Raw genomic sequence first — 27,421 nt, forward strand, 5'->3', positions numbered from 1 at the left:
AGCAGTTCAGGTTTTATAGCCCATGAGGAGCAATTTCCTTTGCTGCACAACATGAGGACCAAACAGGCAGGAGGGCAGCAGCACCACAACCAGGAGGTTGAGCAGGGAGATGCCTGAATTCCCTCAGTGAGACTGGAGCAGGGACAGCAGGCAAACCTTGTCCTTCGGAGACTTTGAGTCTATCTCACCCACTTCAGAAATCTCATCTGTGAAACCTCCTCTCCCACAGCTAAGTGCTTCCAACAGAAATTCTAGAGCTGAGAAAAAAAAATAAGGAGAGATATTTTCCATCTCATTACAGCTAATAAACAGAGCTTGGTCAAAGAAACTGGTTTTAATATCTCATTCCCTGGCTTCTACTCCACAGGTATATATCATGGGACAGCAGAACATTTTGGTATCAGATCTGTAGGTTTTCTTGATGAAATCATGCATTGTAAACAGAATTGAATATGCATCAGTGCAAAGAAAAATTAAAGGAAGGAAAACATCATTGGAAGCTGGTAAAGTTGGCATATTCTTATTTAGAGTGAATAGTTAACAAAAGTACAAAAAGAGTGTGGTTTCAGTGGGAGGGGATCTGCCAAGGAACAGCCAAGTGCTCAAGCTATTGCCCCAGCACATGGCAGTCATGGTTTCAAGTCAGGGAGAATCAGCCAGCTCCAAACCTTCCCAGGAGGCTCAACCCCAACAGATGATGCCCTCTAGTCACCCTCCTCCTCTCACCTGTTTTTTTGCTTTTTGTTATTCTTTTGCTGGGTCTATTCTGTGGATTGTGCTCCAGAGACATCCACTGCCTCTCTGAGCATATCCACTGCTTGCAAACAATATTTATACAACTCAATTCAACATCAAGACTAAAAAAGGTTAATGTGATCCTCATTTCCAAATGCAGAAAGACAAACATTATGGGGATAAAAAAAGACAAAGTGCTCTTGAGGTCACTTATGAATAAATGTGAACAGGTGTAGGGGATGCACAGCAGCTTGTGGCACCACCACTTCTCAGTCTATCACAGGCAAACATTTTTTTATTAATGGGCTGATAGACATGTTATCCAAAACACGGGGTTAAAAATATCATTACATTTCTATACTATTCCACCCACACAGTGGGTACTCTAGGAGAGGCAATAGTCACTCTTGCACATGGGACCACAGTGACTCATGCTCTATTTGGAGATGTAGGTCCACAGGGTATCTTTTAAAGTGGTATTTGAAGTTTTAGTGGTAACTAAACCTTCTCTGAACTGGGCTAACAGTGGGGAAAAAAACCCCAACAAACAAACAACAAAAAAACCCCAAACAAACAAAAACAATCAAACAAACAAACAACAACAAAAAACCAGAAATAGACCTGCCAGGCTTCCATGCTAAGTTTTAGCTATTAGTGCGCTTGGCAGATGCCAGACAGATCTACCTATACTAATCCTCTGTTCTCTAAACAACTCCTAGAATAGAATCACAGAATCATTAAGATTGGAAAAGATCTCCAAAATCATCAAGTCCAAACTTTGACCAATCACCATCTTGTCAACTAGACCGTGGCACTAAGTACCACGTCCAGCCAATTGTTGGACACCTCCAGCTATGGTGACTCCACCACCTCCCTGGGCAATCCATTCCAGTGCTTAACAACCCTTTCAGTGAATAAATTTTTCCTATGTCCAACCTGAACCTCCCCTGGCACAGCTTGAGGTTATGTCCTTTTGTCATAAAACAACTCATAAAACACAGCACAGAAGTGACCAAAGCCTGACATTCACCAGGTTTCTCCTAATCAAATTTTACAAGTTTCAAAAGCAACTCAGCAATGACTGCAAATTGCTAAAGAATAAAGTAGCAAATGATAAATTGATTGCCTGCTGTTTCTTTGTGCACTAATTTGTGTTATGGCTTTCCAATCTGAAATTGCTTGACTAGATTTTTGCCGATTGTTTTTTCTTAGCTCAAATTACAAATGAAATAACTGTTATAAACTGAACATATCAAGTCTAATGAAGAATTGATCAGTTGTCATATCGTAGGGTTTTTCTGAATACTGGTTTCTAGTCTATTTTCCTAGGATGAAAATTACCATTGTTAGCCAATTACCAACTAAGAATGCAAAATTGAGTCTGGTTTTGATAACAGAAAGATGGAAGAAAGCCTGAAATAGTGCATGTCTGCCTATAATCACCTTGTTTTACCTATGAATGGGGATACACAGATAACATTTTCTGTTGAATTATTCCCTAACAAAAGCATTAAGATCTGGTTGCTTCCTCCTTCAGTAATATTATTTTTTAAACCATGTTTTTCATTAAAAGGTACAACTTTATTTTATAATCTAAAAAGTATACTCTCACTGTTATCAGGCAAAAGGGAGTTGGAAAAGTAGAACTGAAAGCTCAGCATGGAAATGGCTCTATGGAAATAAAAAATTGCTAGGATTCATCTCATCTGGTGAGAGGAAACTGTACTGTGCTACCAGCGTCTAAGGAGAGTGGTTCCCATTGAAAAATACTCCATCTGCAAATCTGATTTCTTTTTACTTTTTTTTCTAAAGAACTAGAAAGTGTCAGTGCTGCACCTCCTGTAAAAAGCACTGGCTGGAGGAAATCCCCATCCCATCCCAACCCTGTATGGGAAGCCCTCCCACAGCCTGACTAGCCACTGAGGGACAGAGCTCATTTCTGGCTCAGGAGACCTTCTGAGGACACAGATCACCCCAGCACATTTTTTAAGCAACCAGAAGCTTTAAAACATACAAACCTACAGTGTGATTAAAGTAAATTCAGTGTAAATGAGAACAAAATCAGTCAGTTTACCTTCTGCACGGCTGATCCTGATCAAAACACATCTGCCTGTAATACGCACCATATGGGGCAACAATTGTCTCCTGTTTATTCCTGTGCCTCCCTAATCCCCTGTGTTCCCTGTGAACATGCATATCTGTACCTGCAGCTCTAGCTGGATGGTCACAGAAAGGCATTTTGCCTTACATATATATAATTATGGAGATGTTTTTTCTTATAACAGTAATTACATCCTAAAAGGTTGTGCAGATAGCAGCCGTAAATATGATGAAGACTTAGCTGATACCAGCTGAGCTGAATTTTGTTTTACATCAAAAAGCAGCTTAGAACTGAAGGCCTTATAGGTTCCTGAAGCTTTGCTATTTTTATGGATGTTTCCACTACTACTAGTAAATAACCAGAGATCTGTGGAGCAACCAAAGCAGAGACAACCCTAAACAAAAAGGAAAATAACTGCCTGTTAGAACAGTGAGTTGGGAGCTAAATTCCACTAAATAAAAATAGCAAATGCGTTTATCTGAAGGTTTTGTATACAGGAACTGAAAACCTTGTTCTTACATGGCATGAATAGGCTTCAACAGATCTCTCTCAGGTACTAGACACACAATCAGATTCCCCTGGAATATTATCATGGTTGAGGGAAACTGCTGGCTGGAACTGGAACCATCCTGTTTCTATAGGAGAAAGATAATGATGCATTTTAAATTTGAAGATATTATGACTATATGTACAGAAACCATGTCTTTCGAATTTTGAAGAAACAAACAGTGAGGATTGCTGATAAATTTGGATTTTAGAAATCTATTAGGCTTAATGTCGCACTTCCACGGTTGGGAGTACACAGCTTTATCTTATCACACTGGCCAGGCAGGCTGCCGGCTATTTCTAGCTCATGACCTTTTATTTCAATATTTTTTAAATCCATCCAGAGTGCTATAATGCATGAGAAGAGGTTTTTGCATCCACAGCAGGAGTTGTTATGAGCCTCAGCCTGTTTTGTATCAACTCTGTCCAAGTTTCAAGGGGTGCACAGCCTATGACAGGATGAAGGACAGGGTCAAAGAATACCTAAATTTTAGTAGCAAAGTGGTGAGATCCTTGCAGGTTTGTGCAGTAGTTGGGAAGTGGAGCATGTCTATGTGCATTACTGCAGAGCAGTAATGAATAAAGCCTTACTCCAAAGGCAACAGCAAACCCAACCATTCATCCTAAATGTCAAACCCCTGACAGAAAAGCCCATTATAAACACGTGAAGAGTGTGCGGCTGCCGAAACCACTGTTGTGCCAGTGAATGGAATGAATAATAGCCATGAATAATAGCAAAACAATAGCAGGAAAAATTGCCTCGTCACCCTGAATACATTAGGAACTAAATCACACCCAGGACACACGCAAACGGATCTGGCATTTGGCAGCGCTAAGCTGCTCGCAGTCAGAGTCCCCTTAACTGTTCTGCAGTTTCTGCTGCATCCTGGATGCACTGACAGCAAGTTAGTGGTGACACTTTCCCCAACATACATAATTCTGTGTCATCCATACACAGAATTACATCGAAGAAGTGGAGGAAAATGTAGGCAAAATTCAGCATTAGCCATGGGAGCAGTCTGGAAAAATGTGTGGCTCGCAAATTGTAATTAGCCTGTGTCATGGTTGAGGTATAGAAACAGCTCCAGCTCTCAGAGGGGTAAGCCATGGAAATAAAATTTCCATCTGAATAGAGTCCAGCGGGTTCTAAAATCAAAATATGTGAGGGGTTTTTTTGCTGCTGGTATTTAGTAAAGTCACATTTGTGACTGTATGTACAACTGAGATTAGAGAGGTAAGAAAGAACCTTTTCATTTGGTTTCACTTTTTCATTCTGAGGGATGAGAGCAAAACAGACCAATCAATAACAATAATTATAATTTTCTTTTTATTGATTGCTCAGAAGTCCTTAAAGGAATCATCATTAACTCAGAGATAACTTGAGGAAATTTATGAGTTTTTTAATTCTGTTCTGACACAGAAATAATAAGTGATTTCTATATTCAGATTCTCAGCCTGCTTGGCTGTGAGGCTGAGCCAGAATGAGCAAGGAGGAGACTTGGTAAAATATAATAGAGCCATTGACACAATTTGGCTTTGTTGCTTTTTCGAAGCGGCACATTCAATAGATGAGTCTGTATTTCACAAAGCAGAGTATCTACCAAATTCACCTGTCCTATACAGCTGCCAATTGCTTTTTATCCATATGATGTGTGCTGTCCCTCCTGTGTCCACCACGGTATTTGTGAACAATTTTCACATCGATGAGAGATGCCAGATAGTGAATCCTGGAGACTGAAACATTTTAAAGGACAACAGTCCTGCTGGAAACTTCTGGGCTCATTCACATCAGTTGGCCACACAGGCCTTGTCCCTGAGAATAAACACTCAGTGCCTTCATCCTTTCTATTTCTGGAGAACTGAATAAAGTGCTTTCCATCCCATCTCCTGTGACAATGTTCCAAACTCCACAGTAAGCTGCCTACAAGTTCCTTAGACTTTGCTCACACTTCTCCCAGGGACCCCTTATTTTCACCTATTTTGCCAGCCCCTCTTGACACCTCTTCTGGCCCCGTGCAAAATGCTTGTCTGCCTGTCTCTGCATCCTCTTGTATGAGTTATATGCAGCTCATTATTCTGCAAAGTATTCAGGGGATACAAAGACTAGACGAAAAGTTTCACATAATGAATTGCTCATTTCTAAGCCACAAGTTAAAAATAGAAATGCAAGCCAAGATAAGAGATACAAGCATGAATAAATATATGTTTGCTCTGGAACTGAATGTTGGCCTTTGATTTGTCAATAGTATATTCCTTTACTTCATAGAAGACCAGGATGATAAGAAACCTTGTTCCCAGACAAATGAAATTCAGATGCATCATAAAGACAACACCTTCAGATTGTAAGAGAGCTTTTTTCAACTATGCTTTCCATCAGGGAAAGTGCTGTTATCTTTGTGTAGAAGAACAGAATTCCCTAAGAATTAAGCAACAAACTAATTAATTCTGCCTGATGGGAGAAAACTCTAGTAAGAGTTTCTGTTCCATATGCCATAAGTATAAAATATCAAAGATGTAGCATAGAGCATCCTTGAGTCTGAGGGAATAAGGAAAGGGATCTCTTCCCATATCATTGCCACTATCATTGGTGCTTGGACCACACTCAGGCACTGCAGAAGGATGTATACAGGCTGTGTTTTGTTTCCAAACACAGCAGATCCCAAGAGTGGAACAGTTTAAAGCCTGCCTTGAAAGAAGTTTGCTTACTCTGTAAGACATACACGTTAGAGAGTCTTTAATTGCGCGTTGAGATCCTTGGGTTAAAAGAAGAGGTTTATTTTTAAAAACTTCTAAGGGGAAGTCTTAAGCAGCAGAATCCTAGAAAACCATGTTCCTACTTGGCTTGGTTTTCCTTCTTCTCAATTCTGTTATTCAATACAAATAACATGTCTTAAACATGTCTTATTCTTTTCAGCAGGTGCTAAAGCCTCTTCCTGGGTCAATTTTTCTATAATTACATTCATTTTGCACAATGGTTCATTTATCTCTGTCAATTTTGCCTTATGAATGTTTTATGACTTGTTCAAGACCTGGCTATTATGAGTATGTGGTATTTATACAATGGGCTTTCTTATCATTTCAGTTCAGTAGGAGGTTCTTCTGCTTCTGAATTCTCTGAAAATAGTTTTATTTATTAGCTATCAAGGCGTTTTTTATAAAATGATTATGTTTTATCCACCAGAGGAGCATGCATGGTTCAAGCATCTTAATTTAGTGATCACTGTCATATTCACAAAAAATTTCTGCTTTTAAATATTGCTAGGAATAAATTTTTTGTCATCAGCAGGCAGAATAATTGCATTAAAGTCTTAGTAAGAATTGACGAAATAAGGCAGCAACTTTTGTCTTTAATAAATTGTCAGGTATTCCTCAGCTACAAGTGCCTTATCTATTAATAAATAATTGTTCAGCTGGAACTTGCATCCACCAAAAGGAATTTTTAAATGCTGTCAGAGCATTGGCTTCTACTGTTGTTTTGAACATACCCATTAAGACCTTGGAAAGAATTTCTCTTTCCCAACATCTGCTTTCCTTTTCTACCCAAACTCTACTTCAATGGGTGGTGAATCATATTATGGAGAAGTGATGGCACTGACATGCTGAAAGCTTCAGGAGCTTTCACCTGAGCTCTGCTGTATCAGAGAAATGCAGCCCCTGGGCATGGAAGTGGCTGGAGATGAAAAGGTTTCCTTCTCTCTCTAAAGCAGAAAGAAAGTAAAGCAAACACATGCTTTGTTTGCAATTAATTGGAGTTATGGTTTAAGAGCCTCGGCATTTCGGACTGATTTTTCCAGATGAAAATCTTCCATAATTTTCCTGTGAAGAGAAAGTCAAACACTCTGGAAAACATTTTGTTCCGCTATGGATTGTAAGAAACAAAAAGCGGAAATCTGAAAATCTGCCAGGGAGGGAGGGACTTCAAAAATTCACTGTATGCCATACAAATGTCAAAAATATGAGTACTCATACATCATTTGAAACATATGTATATATTAATATACAGACATGCATACTGACATATACCTACATGTATATTGTCAAATGTTATACTTACAATCTCCCCAGCACCTCCCTGCTCTACCTTAGAGCAAAGCCATGTGAAAGCTGTTGGGCAGCACCACTTCCCAGTCCTTGCTGCAGTTTTAGGGAAAACCTCCATGATATGGGAGGTGGTGGCAAGAAAGAAATCTGGGTTTGGGAACCCAGCTTTCCTGATCACAGAATAATTACATCCCATCTCCAAGTGGTGCTGCTGGTTAGTTTTACCTGGATCTGTCACTGTGTTTTCATTCACTCTCCACACAAAAATTATTTTTTGATCTGCCAGTTATTTCACAAGGCTTTAGAATGCCCTTTAGATATATTGTGTGGCTGGCACCACTTTGCCCAAAGCAAACATGCACCTCAGGCTTGTGGACTATATTTCTTTCAGGGTTCTCTAGCTGCCATCACCTATTGATATTATTTGATTTGCAGCTGCTGTTCAAAGCAAACAAACAAAATCTCACAGCTTCTTAAACCTTCTTCCACGTAAGCCACTGATATTTACTGGGAGCAAAAGCGACAGGTAAAGCTCTATCACCTGCCTGTAGAAACAAAAGCAAAGGTCTAGCAAATTATTTCCTTCCAGATTTTGAGCCTGCCACTCCAATTTTCCTGGCTTTCTCCCTGATATTTCTGATGCTTCCTCCCATGGCCATGAGCATCAGCCAGGGTGGACAGACTTTCAGCAAATGCCTGGTGTTCATGGAAAAGATGCTGCTGTGGGAACACCAGGCAGGTTAAATGTGTTAAATGTGTGGGTCTGTGCTGGGGGCATCCCAGAGCAATGCCCTAAAAACACCTTTCTGGATTCTTGTTTGGCTGGTCGCTGATGGAGCCTCAGTGCCATCTCATACAATACTGATCACCACACCAAGAGTGGGCTTCCAGGCTGCTGCTCCCAGAACCAGAACATATATATCCTCCTCCAGCTGTGGTCACATCAATGTTTCCTTTAGCTGAGAGCCAAACCCCACGCCCAGAGCAGTGTTTCAGTGGGAAACAGCAGTTCAGACATTCACTTCTTGCTCATTTTCCTTTGGGTATTTCTGGATGCTTCTGCCTTCTGCAGGAGGCTTTCCCCTTCCCAGCAAGCCCACAGGCAGCCCCTCCTTTCCCACACATTAACTTTGTGTGAATCTCAACCTCCAGGCATTAACAGCAAGATTCCTTAGGGTGTCAATGAAGACAGGCTTTTCCCCACAGGACTTGCTTTATCATGTCACCAGAGTTACTCAGATGCCATTTTCACTTAGCAGCTACAACAGGTATTATTATTTGTTTGCTTTTTGTGTCAGAAAAGAGCTACTCAGTGTCTCTTTGCCACAAGTTGCCGCTGCAAAAGTGTTATATTTTAAAAAGAAATAAGCTTTTAAGTCTAGTAAAGCAAAACATCCTTTTGTCTTAGCAACGGTTCCTTGCCTTTATTGAGGGTGGTGGTGGTTGAAGAAGCAGCTCTTAGCAGGAGACTAAAGCGCCAGCTACCACCCAGCATTTAATTCCAACAGCTTTGGACTGAGAGCCACAAGATCTCAATGCGCAGTTTAATTCCTTCCTGAAGAAAACATGAATGGTCATCATGACCAGTTCCCTGAAAAGCCATCATTTGTTTCACAAGCCTTTTTAATACAATTATAGGAGCAGAGCTGGATTAAATTAAACTTCTAAGTTTCTGTTACATAAAGAAATAAATATTTCCTTTTAAAGACAACCTTGTCTGCATACCACAGAGTAGTAGTGACTCCATACGAGACATGAATGTGGACTTTTATTCTTCCCCAAAACAGGGGGGATGATTGGGATACTGAGCACTTCATCACTGTACACAAGCTTGACATCTGTACCTGACTTTGCTGTGAATTAAAAATGAACAGGAAGGCTTCCTCTGATTAGTGAAGCTGCAGCCATCATAAGGTACAGGTGGGCATCTCTCAGGTGAGCAACCAAAAGGGCTCAGCTGTGTCCTCTTGTTGTTTTTAAATAACATTTTTATAATGTAGTCTGATTACAGCGATTCATTTATTTCTGCAGGAAAGCCAGTGGTAATTAACTTGTACCATGGCCTGCAATTTGCATGTTAAAGTTTACAATCATTCTGTCATAGGGCCATAATAAGCACTGCTTAACAAGGAAAACTCAGTAATTGAGGGGTTGTTTTTGCTCATGGCTTTCTGCAAGACCTGGGTGAGCTTTTGCAATGCCATCAACTCCATGCACTCCTGTCTGATCTCCATCAGGGAGGGAACAAAATCCGTCAGGCTGACTCCAAGCGAGCTGACAGCGGATCAATTTGCCTTGCTGCCTCCTGGATGACAGCCCCCAAGCATAACTAAACCCAGTCACAGGTATATAAACACACTCTGACAGCTAATAGTGGGTAAAATGGGCCTTTAGAGGTGGTGGCTGCTTGAGCCAGGGCTTCATATGTATATTCCTTAGGGAGTGAACACATGGCTCTGGTCCCAACTTCTGCTAAATTTTATGGGTGAACACCCCTCTCCTTAGGGCCTGTCCTGTGTGCTCCTCCAAGTCCCTCCCTGCCCCTTGCCAGTCCTGTGTGCAGTGTTCAGTTAACATGAGAAACAACATTTTCTGAACAACTGCAAACAAAACTGTGCAAAGGATGAAAAATAATTATCTGTGTGTCAGAGTCTAATATATTTGCATTGTTTAGACAGAGTAGTTAATCACTGGTAAGACCACAACATGTGGTGTGAATTTGAATTATAACTAATACGTATTGAGCAGAAGGCTATTAATTACATTTAAAGGCACTATTTGATATTATTATTATTATTATTGAGAAAGTGAAAGTAATTAATTATGTTACAATGTTTTTGCAGGATTCCTGTGGCAATACTGTACAAAGAGCTGTTTGCTTTCAGACTCCTTTGTCTTTTGTTCAGAAAGAAGCTAATTCAGGCAAGCAAAAGGCATCACGAGCCAAGATTCTGTTCCCATTAACACTCCCAAAGCACTGAGTGATATTGAAGGGGTCAGCAAGGGTCTGCATTTTTTTAAGGGTTTTTAAATATGAGTAAACTTTTCATTTGTGTAAAATAGTTGGTCTGCTGAAATGTCACTTCTTCCCTTGGGTTGGAATTAGCAAAGGAGAGTCTCCATGTGGTCCCCAGAAAGGACTTCTGAGATAGGGCGTCAGATCCCAGATTTAATTAGAGGAGCAATATTTCCCAGTGTTCCCTCTCTAAAATGGCTCTTACCTGTAGAAAAGGAAAGCTTAGGGCACTTCTTTTTTATTTAAAAAGGCAATTGTATTAATTCAGCTGAATTTTGCATTGGAATTGCAATGGCTTTGACAGTTTAGTTCCCTGAAAATTGCAATAAAGGCTCCGTTACGCTACATTTTGTCCCCATTTGTCTTGTATACCATTGCCTTGCCTTTGGCACAATCAAAATAATCTTTAAAAATAGTTCCATAAATGGATTGACTTTGACCTTCTGAGTATCTTGTCAATAAAATAAAAATGATAAATGTGTTTCAGAGTGCCACTGGCATAATATTAAAGCAGAGTCACAATCTGAAAAGTGACATTTGAAAAATTATGTTGTGGGGAGGGGTCTTATTCTCTGTCAACGCTGTCACATAAATATTTACAATGAGAAGGGGATTTTGCTCACTGCCAGGTTGTGCAATTCCTGAGACGTGGCCTCTGCCTCTTACATCATCATTAGCAATTAAAGATTACTGCAGCAAGAAATTAGCTGAGCCTTCTGTTGCTGATGCAGAGCAGCTCCACCTCGGTCTGCTCCTGTGACCCTCTATCACTGCTGACACAGTGAAAACAGACTTAGCCTCATCAAGAAGTGGCTCAGATAACCAAGGAAAGGCCCTTTTTTCTACATGATCAGCTCTTTGAACTTCTAAAAGAATCATTGCAAGGCTTCTTTTTATCAGGTGATAAGTAAAGAACAGAATATTCTGTAAAAAAATCAAGAGTTGTATGAAAATAAACAGGGTAACTGAGTAAACAAACACGTGCCAAAGGGCAGCAGGTTTGAATCAGACTTTGAGGTGCACCCACAGAAGCTCTGATGTATTTGGCTTTATGCTTCAAGTGAGTCTGACCTGTGGCTTGACTATTTGCAGGCCTAACTTGAGCTGATTTCTAAAAACCCTTTACTGTTGTTTTTACACCATTTATTTTTCCTTTTTTAGCATTTCTTGTTCTCATTCTTCTAAAAACGTATTTAAAAGTATGTGAAGCACACCTTTATGCTTGAGCATCAATTTATATCATGATTAAAATGCTCATGCATATAGTAAACTAAATGAAAAATTAAATTAAAATTAAACCCGCGTATATTTTCAAAGGTCACAGGGCTTTGGAACCTCAAAACATTACTCAATTTCTGAGGAGGAGTGACTCTGTTAATCACTAAAAGTAGGTTGAAATCGTGTTAAAAGGATAAGGTTTCTGGTCTTGATTCAGATATGATGAAAATCTAGACAAGCAATATCTTTATGTTACCAACCTTACAATTCTACATATTTAATTCCAAATTTGATCTTTTCCTGGTGTTTGCCTTGAAAATTAGCCCAATCCTGAACTGCAACTAAACATAAAAGGACATAGCCCTCTTTAAGCATCTATTAACAGTACCCAGTTGACTTAACTTGTTTAATCATTGCCCTGTGCAGCTCCCGAGTGCTCACCGGAAGGACACCGGATCCTCCGCAATCCCTACCGGAGCACCAGGTTTGACTCCCTGGAGCTGCAGAGGACAGCAATTGAGGACCTGGTGTGTGACCACTCCCTGCCACCAGCATGGTACCGCTTCCTGATCCATGGCAGGCCCGCAGAGATGCCAACCAGGTGCATCGAAGTCAGTAAAACTTGAGCACTAACCCTGGGGAACTTGAATAAACCCTTTGGTGTAGTTTTCCTCTCTATCCATCTCTGTACTCTCATAACCAGTAGACTGCAATAAGTGAGTGGTAGTGGGAAAACCACTCTAATAATGATAATAATGACAATGATAACAGCGACAGCAACAACCACAACAATAAAATCAACAATAGTAGCACTGTCATATCCAAGTCAGAGACTGGGATCTCTGTGCACTAGGCAATATTTCAATATAAACCCAGGTGTTTACCAACTCTAAAGGGAGATATTTATTAATCCATATATGTCACTGAAAGTTGTATTTTTTCCAAGTAACTCTCATCATGGCTAGGCTTCGTGAACGAAGATTTGGGAAGGGCTCTACCCACATTTGTTACAAGCGAATTGGTGGCTAAAAAGGCCAATACAAGATAGACACATCAGGTTGCAAAAGGCACAGCAGAAAGACTCCTTAGGTGGTACATTCTGCAAGGTACAATTCTTTCTGCATTGTCTTTTCTCCTCAAGAGTGATCCTGCGTGCTTTCTCAAAAGCATCAGCAGCGTTAAAGATAGTGTGTCTCCAGACACAGTGTATTTTTTCCAAGCAACTCTATTGCTTTAAGAATGGATTCTGCGACCTGGCTCTTTCCCCACATAATTTATTGTGAGTTAGGAATATGTTCTTTTTACAAAATCAGAAGGGAAAAATCAGAAAAGGTGATTATTTAAAGAGATCTGTAGTGATACAGAAGGAAAACCTAAATTTGAGTCTCTTTCTGCTATTACCATTTCTTGTATTCTTTAGTTTCATAAGTATGCTAATGGCTTTCTAGAGCCAAAAACCCTCCACCAGATAAGACTACTCTCTAAAAGAGACAAACTAATAAGATAATTATTGGTTTTATGTGTGTTTAATCTGTATGACAATAACATTTAACTTGCAATCATTGTTGCCAGATCAACTTGAGCCCCCAACTAAAGTCATTGCCACCTCAGCTGCAGGAGGTTAGAATAATTTCAACACATAGTTAAACAACATTATTCTGAAAATAATAAACTAATTACTCTAAATTACTTTAAAAATTAAATATTCGAACTAGAGTGCCAGGAAGTTTGGTATCAGGTAATGCTACCCAAGCTGGAGAAACCTCTCAAAATTATAAAAATATGATTTATATCCATTTATATCCATTCAAAATGGACCTGTGAGCTCATCACAATAGAAGTATATCTTAATAATCTAACATTTAATCAAATGTTAAGAGAGAGCTGTTATTTCTGTGGGATTTCTAACTCGCTCCATGCACAGACCATAAATCCAATTAACATGAATAAATTGGCAGGATTACTATTGAAATATTAATTTCATGGCAGGTCATCCTTGCATACACCAACACATTATGAAGTATATTTTTACAAATTGCTCTGTAAGTTTATATATGTTCTATAATATTATTTAATTTGCCATTTTATTTCAGAAATTTTGAGCTTGTGGCAATGCTTGACTGTATCAGATTTCTTTTCAACAATACATGCTTTGTTTCTTTTAACCTCTTCTCTGGAGTTTTTTATTCAATTTTGTGGAGCTATATTCATTAGTTTAGTTTCTTATCTTGTAACATAATGTTTGCCATTGGTTTCTTCATTATCCTCTGAATGACAGTAAATCTCTGCTTCGCCATGCTGATGAAGGATTACATCTGTTAGATGTCACAACTGGAAGAATATGCTTCTTTTAGATCTTCACCTTCGAAATCTGCCTCTACATTCTATCTCTTCCACTTAATTAAATCATTGTTTAATTTGGTTTTCCATTTAATTTGAGCAAAACCTCTGGAACAAAATAATTTAAATTAATAACTGCACAGCTTTCACTCCTTAATAAGCTGTTATTATTGGACATTCCAGTCTGGCTGGAGAGAGCTGATTTTAATTAAACAAGTCAAAGACAAAGCCCTGAACAGATAGAAGAGAAAAGAGACCCCATAAAGCCTGACAATGTGGGTGGAGAATTAAAAAGTACATTACTCCAGCATCTTGTAAAATATATTCCTGGTGATACCCTGTTGATACTGGCCCGATACAATTAGCTGCTTATCAGTGGATAAGATTAACTTCTTAATTCAAAGTGCTAGTAGGTAAAGGTTCTTGTCACCCAGTTGAGCTTAGAAGGGATTTAAATCCTAATGGAAATTTAGACATCCTGCCCAGTGTGGCAGAGAGTTGCAGGAGGACAAGTGGCACCTGCTGGGGGTACACAAGGGAGGTGAGCACCCAGAACAGGCTGTGGGTCCTGGGCAGGGGTAGCTGACTCCTCCAGACAGGCTCTCAATGCCTGTATTCTACATCTTGCCATAAAAAACCTTCCACAATAAAAGTGTGGCCCCGTCAGTATGTAGTTTCATAGCCATAGGAAGTATTATATTCAACAGAGAGGAGAACCGGGTCATATAAAGATGTGAGAGCCTCAGACTACAACCTTGTCACAGTAAACTTCACAATGAAAAACGAGTAATAGCTATTAAGGAACTGCTTCTCATCCACTAATTTAATAAAAAAGTGGAAAACAAAGGGGAAAAAGACAGAAGAAAAACCCGAAAGCTTCTGTGTCAAAGAAAGTGAAAATGTTAATTGTATTCCTGAACTCTCTACCCCTTGAATCCAACTGCTGTACGTAAACTTATTCCTCCAGTGGCAAAATGGTTTTTTATTGAAACAGTTTTCCAACTTAGGCTTTGCCTGCTGAATTTCTCAGGGGGGGTGGGAAGGGTAACGAATGATCCTGACCTTCCTCCCTCTATTTCTTCCTTGTCTTTCCTCCTGTTCTCCCAAAGGAGGCACAGCAATTACCAGATCCTGGGCATGCTCTCTTGGCCACAGCCACTTCCCCATCTAAAACCATATCCTAGTAGAAAAGCAACACAAACTTGTAAATTTTGGATCCCCAGGTATTGAGGTTGCTGCCTACGGACCACAAACAACAGTTTGTTCTTCAAGAACTGCCCAATTCTCTGTGAAAGGCAAAAACATTAAAGGAAGAAAGCATAGGGAAGCTTTTACTAAGATTAAGGCAGTGTTCTAAGGAGCAAGAAAGAATGCACAGACATGGCCAGACCTGGTAGTAGAATGACCTTCAGAGGAAGAACAATAGTGATAGAAAAATTAAAAATATTAAAAATACAGAGGAGTATTTAACAGCCAATATGGGAAAAACATACATCAATTACAGAAATTCCAGCTTCTGAATTCAAATTATGCAGGTTATATGCATACATCTGTATACATGTGCATATGGGCAAGGCCCATGAGAGGCATAAACACTAAAAGGAAGTGTGACAGAACATAACACACCAGTGTTATTGAAGATCTGCTCCACAGTCAGATAAAAGATCAATCTGTGGATTACAGCGGAGCAGTGCACGCTGCTGCCTGTAAAGCAAATGCCACACCACACTCACAACAAAGCCAGAAACAGGGCTGCAAATACACTCCTTCCCCTCATTTACATGGGGGTAAAAAAGCATGAGTCATACTCTGCAATTTTAAGGAAAAATATCAATTAAGAACTTGATTATGCAAGGAGTAATTGATTCTGGAGCCAGCAATGATACTCCTGATACCACACACACGAGTCGGCTTCATTCCTTCTCAAACAAAGCCCATATTTTCAGCTTTGAGTAGTCAATTGCACACAGAAAATAATAAGCTAAAAAGAAAGGGATTAAAAACAGGATCACTACTGGAACAACTGCCACTATCAAACACTTGTGCTCTGCAACAGAGGATTCCTGGTACCATATTTCTTGAGTGGAGAGATTAATGCAAATGTTAAGTCACTGTTAGCAAAAATCACTGCACACCCACTGCTGGGGTGGCAAAAACATTCAGGTACCTGGTCCTGTCAGCTCAAGTTCAACCTCTCAGAGCAGCCATAGCTCCACTCTTGGTTTCCTCCCAGTCTTAAGGCAGTCCTGTGGTTCACTCCATTTCCTGCAGTCCTGTTGACAGGCATGGTAGAAGCCTTCAGTCACCTCTTGCCTTACCAGGGAGGTCCATTGGTCCCAGGTGCTTGTCCTCACCAGCAGCTGAATGTGTTTTTCTAGAGGGAACTGCAGGAATGGGGGAATAATTTCACCTTTGCACATTAACAATCCCCAGCAACCCTTGGTTCAGGGGCTTCTGGATTCAGATATGGGTTGTATAACACTTTAAAGTAATTTCTCCCCCATGAGCCAGTCCCGTGACTGTAATTTTTGGCATACACAATTCTGTAACAAGCTTTCCTACAGGTTAGTTATGGGTACAACACTCTGTTTGGGAAATGCCCAGTAATACCTGCCTATGATGGTGTACCAATATTACTTCGAATACCCCTCTTCAGAAGTTTCATCCTCTAAATCAGCAAAACCATCTCCAAATCTTTTTATGCTCTAAATACATGTACCGCTGTATAAGTGTAACCAGAAGGACATGTTACACAGTAAGGGCTGGCGTTTTCTCAACAGTTGCATTTTCAACAATACAAATTTACTTTTATATATATGTACTAGGCTCAAACATAGGTTTAAATGCTAATCTTTGGTGTATAAAACAAGGTCATGTTAAAGCTCTTCAAATCTAACCTGCCTATGATGCTTAATATTTCAGCCTCTGGAGAAGGAGAAGGTTTATTTTTCCTATACTCAGTTTAATTCCCTCCTCTTTAACCTGTTGTAGAGCATTTTATACTCACAATAAAAACACAATATCTCAGCTGCATGCTATTAATTTAGCATTTTGTTTCAATTTTTGCTTTACTCTGAATCCAACCCTACTTTGCTTTGCAATTGTTCTACAAATTTAAAAGCAAGTGATACTTTCAAGGTATTATTTCATCCATAATTCTCTTTCTCACACATATATGTGAATATTTCAAATCATGATGGTAGGTATGGAGAGGCTTTGTTTTTCTTGTTTGTTTTTCAGACATACAAAAAGCCTCCCGAAGAAATTACAATTACAGCCTCTATTGTTCAGAGGCATGTGCTTAAAAGAAAACACAAGACAGGCACCAGTTTAATTGCTACTACAGATATTCCTGACGTAAACTGTGGAGTCCGGGCTCAGATTGAAATAAAAAATTTTATTTACTTTTACTTGCTACAAAGAAATTCAGAAAAAAATAAGGCAAAGTAAAGTTTTGAGCGGATAACAGATGCAAAATCACAATGCTTTAACTGCCAACCAGCAGCACACCAAAAAGCCTTCCATCTCCATCCAACTAAAACAATGCATTTCTCACATATGGTGCTACTTATTTTTAACAGCATAATTTCAGCAATACCCAAGTGACGAGAACAATCAAGCTTGATTTCTTTGTGCAATTATGAAGAACCGTAGTGTTCAATCAATCAAACTTGTTGATACTCCAAACTCCAACCTAATGGAAGGAGACATCATTGGATTAAACAATAATGGTTTGTCTCCTTGTTTTGGCAGAGGGAACAAATTGTATTTATTTTTTTTTATTTAGGTTTGCTAAACTGGAGTATTTAAATGATTAGCTGGTGACTAATTATGAATCAAAAATACTTAATGAATGCTTACCTGCCACATAGGGGTGTTGTGAGGATTAATTAGGTAAGGTTTACAAAATGCTTTGAAGATTAAAAACACCACTTAACAATAATTGGATAAAGTATGCAAGGATACTAAAGAAACTTGGCAACAGCCTAAAATCTCCCTTTTGTGTTAGAGAAGTTCTCCTTTGTGCAAGCTGTGTGTGTCACTGGATGCCTAAACTTGTGGAGTTTGCTCCTCTGTGAAGGCAGCTGTGTAATTCCTCTTCCTTTTGGAAATGCTGCTGAATTATGGTGTGAGATTCCCACAGCTTTACAACACCCTTAGAGCATCAGTAGCTGTAGGTATTGCAGATAAATGCTCTATCCTAAATGCCAATCATTCACTACCTCTATATTTAATTTTCTGGTTACTTTGCCCTATGACAGCAACAAAATTTAATGCTAATTATACCACAGCCGGGACTCAAAAATTTTAGCTCTTTGAAACCTCTTCTCCTAGACTTCATTTTTATAACTGTCTTCTAATTCACAGAGGTCTCATGCAGCAAATCCTTTCAGCTCGTGTGGGGCAACTTGCCTGACTCAGACGGACAGCATGCAGCTTGTAGAAGAAAATAAATTCATGTATGCCACAGAGCTGCCAGGAAAACAGAAATACCTGATTTATAACAAAATTCCTCCTTGGCCAGCCTGTAATACTGCATTATAGCTTGTTACAATAACTTTCTGTCTCACAGTCTGACTTTTCCTGGGTGCAAAATCCCTCAGAAGGGTTGGTTATTGCTTGTAATTTGTGCACATTACACAAGGAACTATCTCGCTCCTGCGATTTCAGTGCAGGATTTGCCAGGACAAATCCAGGGTGCCGGAGATGCCAGTGGGGGGTTATCAGGAAGCCTGCACACAGTGCTGGGGCTGACGTCAGTGATGCTAATCCATGCTTTCCCAAGCACTGAAATGGCTCACAGACTTGTGGCGAGGATAAATACAGAGGGAGAAAATCACCCTCCTCTTATTTCAGCATTTTATTTTTTTTCCTCTCTGCGTTAACAAGGGATACAGACCCACTTTTATGTTTGGAATGCTTTTTGTCTTTTTTCACAGCCAGAATGGACTCACATCTGTCTATTTATCTACATGGCCCACAGCACAGCAGATAGGTGGGTATCTCACTAATGAATTATCTTCTCAGCACTGCTTCAAGGCAGGGAAGTGCTGTTACCATCTCAGCCACCTTCACCTCTGGTTGAGAGATAAGGAAGTGAGGTACACGGAGAGTAAGTGATTTATTTACCCAAGGTCAGGCAGCAACCAGAGAAACTGAGGCACTGCCTGTGCCTGGCCAGAGGCAGCCCAACAGTCACACTCACAATGGATCAGCACTGACGTGTTGGCTCCAGTGACATTGACAAAGGCAGTATCAGATGGACACAATAGCTTATTTTCATCAGCAAAAGGTCTGTTACAGAAAATCCTAAGAGTATTTTTTCAGTTTGCTGAGAAACAGGTGCAAATGTATCTTGACACAGAGGTAGTTTCAGGAGATCGAGTCACCTCAAAGTGATGAAAATCACTATTCAGCAGCCAAATATCAGTAGATGGTGGCAACAGCCTTTTGCAGGGACGTTAGGAGCACTGGGAATGCTTGCCATGGCAAGTGTGATGCCAGCATCCCTTCTCCTCCTCCTCCTCAGACAGTGAGTTCCAGTGCAGCCATGGGATCAGTGGGAGCAGAGGAGTGCCGTGGGAGGGATGGGTGGGCTCTGCTGTGTCTCCTTTCCAGACCATTTCCTTCAAGGGTCTGTGAGCTTGCACACACCTATTGAGCTCCAGCACTCACTCCTCCCTGCTGTTCTGCTACCCACAACTCGTATTTTTCTTGTCTTGTGTGACTCAAAACACCATCAGGGTGCACTAGCTAATACCTGCATTTTAGTGTAATTTCAAAAATAATGTTCTAATCCAGAAATCTTTACTCATACATGCAGAGAGACTGCAGTTTGCAGTTTCCTTGTGTCAGAGGAAATTCCAGGTGTAAATATCTCATCAAGAAGAGTATGAAGCAGAGACCACTGAGCTCTAGTTCCCATCCTTCTGTCTGCTCCCATACATCTCCACTGGATATCGTTTTTTTTTATTCTCCTGGGTCCTTTCAGTACAAGTGTATGCTCATAAATGTGCTTTGGAAACATGCTACTTCACCAGATCTCACACTCTAGGTCAAAAGTTCATCAGTATGCAACGAATTCCTGTCATCTGTATATTTCCCAGCTCAGAGAACACCTGTGTCCCTTAAAGCTGTAAATAAATAAATAGAACAAACCTATTAAAAAGTTACACATGGCGTGGCTTTTAAAGAAAGGAAGGGAAGGAGTTGCCCTAAAATTCCACCTGAAAGCATTTTCATGTCGATCCCATCTTCTCCTTTGTTAGCACAATGACAGCACGCTGCTCCTTCCCAGGGACCAGCTGCCTTGTGTGAGCTCTGGTGCCTTTTGCAAGAGCACCAGGACACCGAACAGGAGGGCAGTCAGCCCCTCTGCTCGGCTGCCGCCACATTTCAGGGGTGAAAAAACTTTGGGCAATTTCAGTGGTGTCTCTCTGGAGTCCTTGGTTTTAGAAGCCTGAAAATAATCAGCTCCAAATGGAAATCAGACCATGTCATCCATCCTAGGGTAATGAGGGAGCTGGCAGAAGAGCTTGCCAAACCGCTCTCCATCATCTTCCAACAATCCTGGCTCACTGGGGAGGTCCCATACGACTGGAAGTTGGCAAATATCACCCCAATCCATAAAAAAGGCTGCAAGGCTGACCCGGGTAACTACAGGCCTGTCAGCCTGACCTCGGTGCCTGGCAGACTTATGGAGCAGATTATCCTGTGTGAAATCACACAGCAGCTACAGGATGGACAAGGGATCAGACCCAGCCAACATGGGTTTAGGAGGGGCAGATCCTGTTTGACCAACCTGATCTCCTTTTATGATCAGGTGACCCACCTGGTGGACGAGGGAAAGGCTGTGGATGTGGTCTATCTGGACTTCAGCAAAGCCTTTGACACTGTCTCCCATAGCATACTCCTGGAAAAGCTGGCAGCCCACGCCTTGGACAAGGGCACTCTCTGCTGGGTCAGGAACTGGCTCGAGGGCCAGGCCCAGAGAGTGCTGGTGAACGGAGCTGCATCCAGTTGGCAGCCGGTCACCAGTGGTGTCCCCCAGGGGTCAGTGCTGGGCCCAGTCCTTTTTAACATCTTTATCGATGATTTAGATGAGGGGATTGAGTCCATCATCAGCAAATTTGCAGATGACACCAAGTTGGGAGGGAGTGTCGACCTGCCGGAAGGCAGGAGGGCTCTGCAGAGGGATCTGGATAGACTGGAGAGATGGGCAAACTCCAATAGAATGAAGTTCAACAAGGCCAAGTGCCGGGTCCTGCACTTTGGCCACAACAACCCCCTGCAGCGCTACAGGCTGGGGACAGAGTGGCTGGAGAGCAGCCAGGCAGAAAGGGACTTGGGAGTGCTGATCGACAGGAGGCTGAACATGAGCCAGCAGTGTGCTCAGGTAGCCAAGAAGGCCAATGGCATCCTGGCCTGCATCAGGAACAGTGTGGCCAGCAGGAGCAGGGAAGTGATCCTTCCCCTCTACTCTGCATTGGTGAGGCCACACCTTGAGTATTGTGTTCAGCTCTGGGCCCCTCAGTTCAGGAAGGACATTGAGGTGCTGGAGCGGGTCCAGAGAAGAGCAACGAGACTGGTGAAGGGACTTGAGCACAAGTCCTATGAGGAGAGGCTGAGGGAGCTGGGGTTGTTTAGTCTGGAGAAGAGAAGGCTTAGAGGCGACCTCATCACTCTCTTCAACTACCTGAAGGGAGGTTATAGCCAGGCGGGGGTTGGTCTCTTCTCCCGGGCAACCAACAATAGGACAAGGGGACATGGGCTCAAGCTCTGCCAGGGGAGGTTTAGGTTAGATGTTAGGAAGAAATTCTTTACAGAGAGGGTTATCAGGCATTGGAACGGCCTACCCAGAGAGGTGGTGGATTCACCATCCCTGGAGGTTTTTAAAAAGAGATTGGACGTGGCCCTTAGTGCCATGATATAGTAATTGGAGTTGGATCAGGGGTTGGACTTGATGATCTTGGAGGTCTCTTCCAACCCTACCTATTCTATGATTTTATGATTCTATGATTCATGCTGTAAGCTTGATTTTCTTCAAATACGTTTCCTTTTGTGGGTGTGCACCCCCAGTCCCCTGACCCTGCTTTCTGGCTCATGTGACTCCCAGGTACAATTCAAACTGCAGGAGGGCACTGGTGCATGACTCAATAAATTTATCCTTTAACTTTCAGTGCTTCCTCTGCTGTCACAAACAACTTTTGATCTTAAAAGTGAAGCAGTAAACCTGGACCAATGGGAAAAAACGGTGGGGTTGTTTTGGGGGTTTTTTTTCAATGTGATTTATAGCCAAACATTCACACCGGGAGGAAGTTGTTCCCCAGTTCAGACTGGTAGAGGTGGTTCACTATCTCTGGTTGAAGAAATGCAAAATGAATGCCCCAGTCACACTCTGCTGAATAGGACTGATGTCTGAGACTTAAATTATTGTCAGTATTTGGTAATAATTTTCAAACTTTAGCTCCAATATCTCTGTGCCTTGCATATTGGCAAATGCTAGGTAATGATGCAGAATAACGAGTCACCATTGTAATTGGCTTTGTATATTTAATAAGGCTCTGATTATACCTAATCTCCTCACTGAGGTACTTAAATTAAAGACAGCCTTGGAGAATCATGTTCCTTTAGTCAGTGGGAAGCGCAGGTACAGAGGGCAGCTCAGATTTGAGATGCCTGAACATTCCTCTGTAAGTTGGGAGAGGGAAATCAGTCTTAAACCACTTAGGACCAACTCCTTCTGCTTTGGGATTTCCTGCATTCAGGGTATTCAGGGAATTTGGTAATAGATAAAAGCCTGAAAGTAAAAACAGAAAAGATAAATTATTGTCGTGCATATGCTGCACATGTGTTTTGTACATCCTATATATTTGTCTCTCCTCAAGAATGAGTTAGAGGTTCAGGCCCCAAAGATGTGTCTAGTACCTGCTGGAAGGGTAGGGCAGGAGCTGCCAGGACCATGGCAGCTGAAACTGTAGCTGTTTTGGAAGCAGGTGATGAGGTGTGATGCTCTGAGCATCACCTGCTGTTTCAGGATGGTCCTAACACCTTCTTGTCCCTCATGCTCTGTCAGCCTTTGCTTTCCTCTGCCACAGATGAAGCATAGATCTGTCCAGCCAGCTGATGTGACCAAAAGGTTCTCCCCAGGGAAGGGATCTGGCCTGTTTATGTGCTTTCATCTTTTTCATACAAACCAACCAAAACCAGAGGAAAATACTTTGAAATCCAGTTATTGTGTTCTTTGAGAGTTTTATCTGTGTAAAGTCACCTCTCTAAAACCGAGCAAGACATTTTCATCCCCACCTACACATCCTTTTCTCTGACCCTCCAGGTTCACCACACTCAAATTCTTGGATTTTAGTGATTCTCCACAGAGTCTTATGGCACTTGCTCCAAATGGTTTCTTTTGTGTGCATCCTCAGATGAACAAGTGTGGGACACAAGCTCCGGTGTGGCTGTCACTGAAGTCTGAATCCCTGCCAGTTCCTGGAGAGAGCAAGAGGCTCACGGCCTGTGCCACCTGGCAGGTCCTCTTCGGGGGCACCAGGGACTGCTGCTTGTTTCGGATACCTGTCGCCGTCAGGAACTGCGGGGAATTCTTTGTGTACCTCCTGCAGCCCACTCAAGGATGCATGGGTTACTGTGCAGAAGGTGAGGGTTGGTGAGGTATTTATCAAAAAGATTACTTATGCCTCTCAGGCTGGGTGTTCAAAGGTCCTGGTGCTGCAGTGCACGTCTCGGTGACCTTGTGAGTCAAGCATCACTCCCGGTAAGACGCAGACCGTGTAGAAAATAAATCAGTGGCAGTCCACGGTGTTCCTGAAGAATAGCTCTTATTACCAGTGCAAAATGTAATCTGGTGTGTATTACTGAAGCGTTCTTTGCTTGGTTACAGCTCACATGTAACCTTTCCTGCTGTCTTTGGCTCCACTTTGGCTTGAAGTTGCAAAGCTAGTGAGTGGAGGCATCTCAGCTGTAGTGAAGCACTGTATCCAGGATACTGTCTCTAAGGTCTGTTCTTATCTTTAATAATCTAGTACCACCACCACCACCCCAAAAAAATAGATAATTCTGAAACTCTGTAAGTAAAAGAAAAACAAAAAACCAAACCCCACAGATTGATAACATCTTTTTCATGACATTTATATAATTGTTCTCATCAGAAATCATTTTCAGCCTACTACAAGAGATGCATCCCCTGTTCGGTAGCTAGGAAACAAAGGAAAAGCAGAAAGCAATTGCTCATTCAGTTAAACCTTCTGAACTTTAGAGCACGTTCAGGTTCATATAGATTTCATCAGAAAAGACACTTCTTTCTAAAAATGAAATAAATTACCTTTATACTTTCCTTTCAGTGTTTTGGACAGAGATATGGCACATTAAGAAACTAGGGTTATCAGCTTTCAATCAGGCAAAATCCAAGCTTAAATAAATTTTAAAGAGAAAGATAACTATTTTCTTATCTTTATCAATATTTTAACATTCCCACATGAAGAAGAGGAAGGAAGAAAGGCTCAAAGAACATGAGATTAATTCACTATTTGAAATAAAAAAAATCCATTAAAATAAATGAAACTGATTCTTTCTCAGAAATTACTTTTTGACTGAATAGAGTCATTTTTCAGTTTAAGCTTGGCTTTTTTATAAACTATAAGATTTCCACAACCCTTGTTCAAAGAATTTTTTTGCCAGTACCTTTTGGGTGGTTAATTTTGTCCTTTCTGTTGATTCATACCTGTTTAGTGACGTAAATCTCCCTGTGTTTTTCATAAAAGAAAACTTATCCCTTCCCATCTATCCCAAACCAAAGAATTGCTGCCTTTTTCTTACCACTGCTGTTGAAACTTTCACCTTTTTCCTCAGCATTTCAGTGAGGGCCAGTCCTCCTGGGTCTTTTCTTGTCATTAGGATGTTTTTGCAGTATTATGCATTGTATGGAAAGCACCCAAAGTTTTTTACTGGGGGGGTTTTACCTCAGTGTCTTAAATTCAGCTGTAAACTTTGCATGACAGGAGCCCCACGCAGGCCCAGAGCCGGGTCCAGCTGGCATCATCACGGCTCCGTGCAGGGGTCAATTCCCCAGCCCCTTCTGCTGGAGGCTCAGGAGCAGGACACTGGTCAGCGCTCCTGACCTGCAAAACAAAATGAATTTAAAGCTTCATAACTTGTCAGAAAGGACACAGCTGGGAAAAGCAGCATTTGTGCTTGCAATGCCGCTCACATCCTCCCATGAGCTGATCACCTAACTCTGTCCTTCTGGGAAAATTTCCGGCAGAAAGTCATGGTGTGAGCCACAGTTTGAGGCAGCTTTTCTTAGAAACAAAATAGAAAAGGATATAAACAACTGGTCTTTACTCATATTTAAAGTAACTTCTTTCTTTTTCTTTCCCCTTGTTATCTGCCCTGGACAGATGTTAACACACTGGTTCTCCGTTCTGTTAATAACTTATTCTCTTGGGCTCCCATAATATTTTCTCCTCCAAAAAAGTTACTTAATTTATCCTTTCAAGGCATCTGAACCAGCTTCATGTTCTGTTTGAGTCCTTGTCTCCAGAGATGAAAGAACATCCCCCTGTGCTATTATACATCTTTTTGTTTCTACTTTCTAGGTGAGTTTAACAGGAAGAAAGGTTTCAGACTTCATTACCTGTTGAAGTCTGCAGAAAGCAGGCTGTATTTTTAGAGCAATGACATTATTCTGGGCAGAGGGAGACTAAACTGAGCAGACCTGGCCTAGATACATCCCAAAACAGGCTGGAAAGGATCTTCACAGCGTGGCAATATGGGCTGGATGCTCTCTGAGAGTCAGTTTACCTCTGCAACGTAATGATTTCTCATATCTCTTCTGTGCTTATTGCAAAACTTGGATCAAAAGGCTGTGCTTCAGGGAAATGCAAAGCTGATGGCCTTTGCCAGGCTAATTAATTTGTATTAATCTGAGTGCTTCATTTCCATAAAATTTCTCTTACTGCAAAAAAAAAAAACAAACCCAACACACACACACATTAAAAAAAAGCAGGTCAAATATTACAGCAACAGTGGGTAGTCAGTACACAATTAGCAATTTTTGCATTTCACGTGAAATATATTTTCTCGCTTGCATGGTTCATAAATCTCAGGAATATAAAATGTACCATTTCTCTCACGTTTAGTTATATTGACACCTTCTTGTGAGGTGAACAATTGTAACGTTAAAATAACATTTTGTGTTACATCCTTCATCTGTTTCCCTCTTCCAGACAGACCCACGAGCCTGTCTTTGCAACCAGTGATAACTCCCGAGCTCGTGCAAGGTCGTGTCCACCTGAAGTGCACCTACAGCCACCCTCCCTCCAAGCCCCCCCTGCAGTACGTGGTGCTCTGGTCACGCCTCTCCAGCCCTGGCAAGAGAGAGCAGATCCACCGGGAGATCACCTTGGAGTCGTTTTCCTACGTAGAGATGGACGGCACAAACCTCAGGCTGGGAGACACGGTAATGCCACCCTGCCTTCAGCAAAAACAGGTCAAACACTTGGGGGGATCAGATCCCTTTCTTAAATCTTTCCTGTGTTTTTGTTAGTGCTGCTCCTCACTCTTCATACTTGTAATTGCTGCACTAGAAAGTACTGAAACTGTTTCATAACAGGATTATTAAATAACATTAACGAGATTCAGGACCTGTAACGTTTCTTTGAGTTGCAGTAAATTCATGGAAGGTATTTTACTACTTTCCAAAGGCAACTTGAATATTTGCACTTACAGTACACTTTAATGCTATGAAGTTTGTATAAGTGATAGCTACATGTGCCTGAGCCAATTTTTGTTTGTTACTTTTCATATCTTGCAAGAGTGAGAATTTGCAGCAGAGGCAGGCTCAGCTATATGCACTCAGTAATTTTTATATCCATGGATCAGAGACACAATCACATCTTTTCACACAAAAAAAGGATAGCACATTTTAAAATAGAGGGAGGTTTACTTTATGGTCTTTTTCATGGTGTTCTGCCTCTCTGATTCCAAATTCTTGGTTCAATAGCACACTGAAAGATAGAGTTCATTACAAAACAATCTTTAAGAAGTATATTTGATGGCTTACACAGCAACACAGATCTAGTTTCAACAACAACAACAAAACAGAAACCAATACAAGATGTGAAAAAAATTGACTTGTGTATGAATTCATGGCCTTTCATGCTACAGAAACAAGACTTTTAAAGTTAAATTAGGTTCATAACTTTTATAGGCAGAGGGCCATTAGTGATGCTACAACAAACTGAAGGAATAAACAGGGATAATGGTCTTGTGTTAAAAGTAGGTTGGAAATAGTCTTGGCATTTTGCAGCTCTTCTTTGAGATCATGGAATCATAGGATACCAGGCTGGAAGAGACCTCAAGCTTCATCTGGTCCAAACTTTCCTGGTAAAAGCACAGTCTAGACAAGG

At 41.1% G+C, this 27,421-nt stretch overlaps 1 protein-coding gene and 1 long non-coding RNA gene across 2 annotated transcripts in view; one reads left to right on the forward strand and one right to left on the reverse strand.

Moving 5' to 3' along the window:
• Positions 1-27,421, forward strand: part of LOC113973625 (von Willebrand factor D and EGF domain-containing protein-like) — a 178,579-nt gene that overhangs the window by 25,372 nt on the left and 125,786 nt on the right. The window contains exons 2-4 of the mRNA XM_027695986.1: positions 12,084-12,268; positions 23,423-23,651; positions 26,240-26,472. Of these exons, the coding sequence (XP_027551787.1) occupies positions 12,084-12,268; positions 23,423-23,651; positions 26,240-26,472 (647 nt within the window). The remainder of the gene's footprint in view (positions 1-12,083; positions 12,269-23,422; positions 23,652-26,239; positions 26,473-27,421) is intronic.
• LOC113973626 overlaps positions 22,613-27,421 on the reverse strand; it is a 38,509-nt gene continuing 33,700 nt past the window's right edge. The window contains exons 3-4 of the long non-coding RNA XR_003536281.1: positions 24,974-25,132; positions 22,613-22,797 (exon numbers count right to left, since the gene is read on the reverse strand). This is a non-coding gene — a long non-coding RNA (uncharacterized LOC113973626). The remainder of the gene's footprint in view (positions 22,798-24,973; positions 25,133-27,421) is intronic.

Source organism: Neopelma chrysocephalum, unplaced genomic scaffold, assembly GCF_003984885.1.
Source record: "Neopelma chrysocephalum unplaced genomic scaffold, ASM398488v2 Primary Assembly neopelma1_103b, whole genome shotgun sequence".
In the NCBI taxonomy this organism is placed as follows: domain Eukaryota; kingdom Metazoa; phylum Chordata; class Aves; order Passeriformes; family Pipridae; genus Neopelma; species Neopelma chrysocephalum.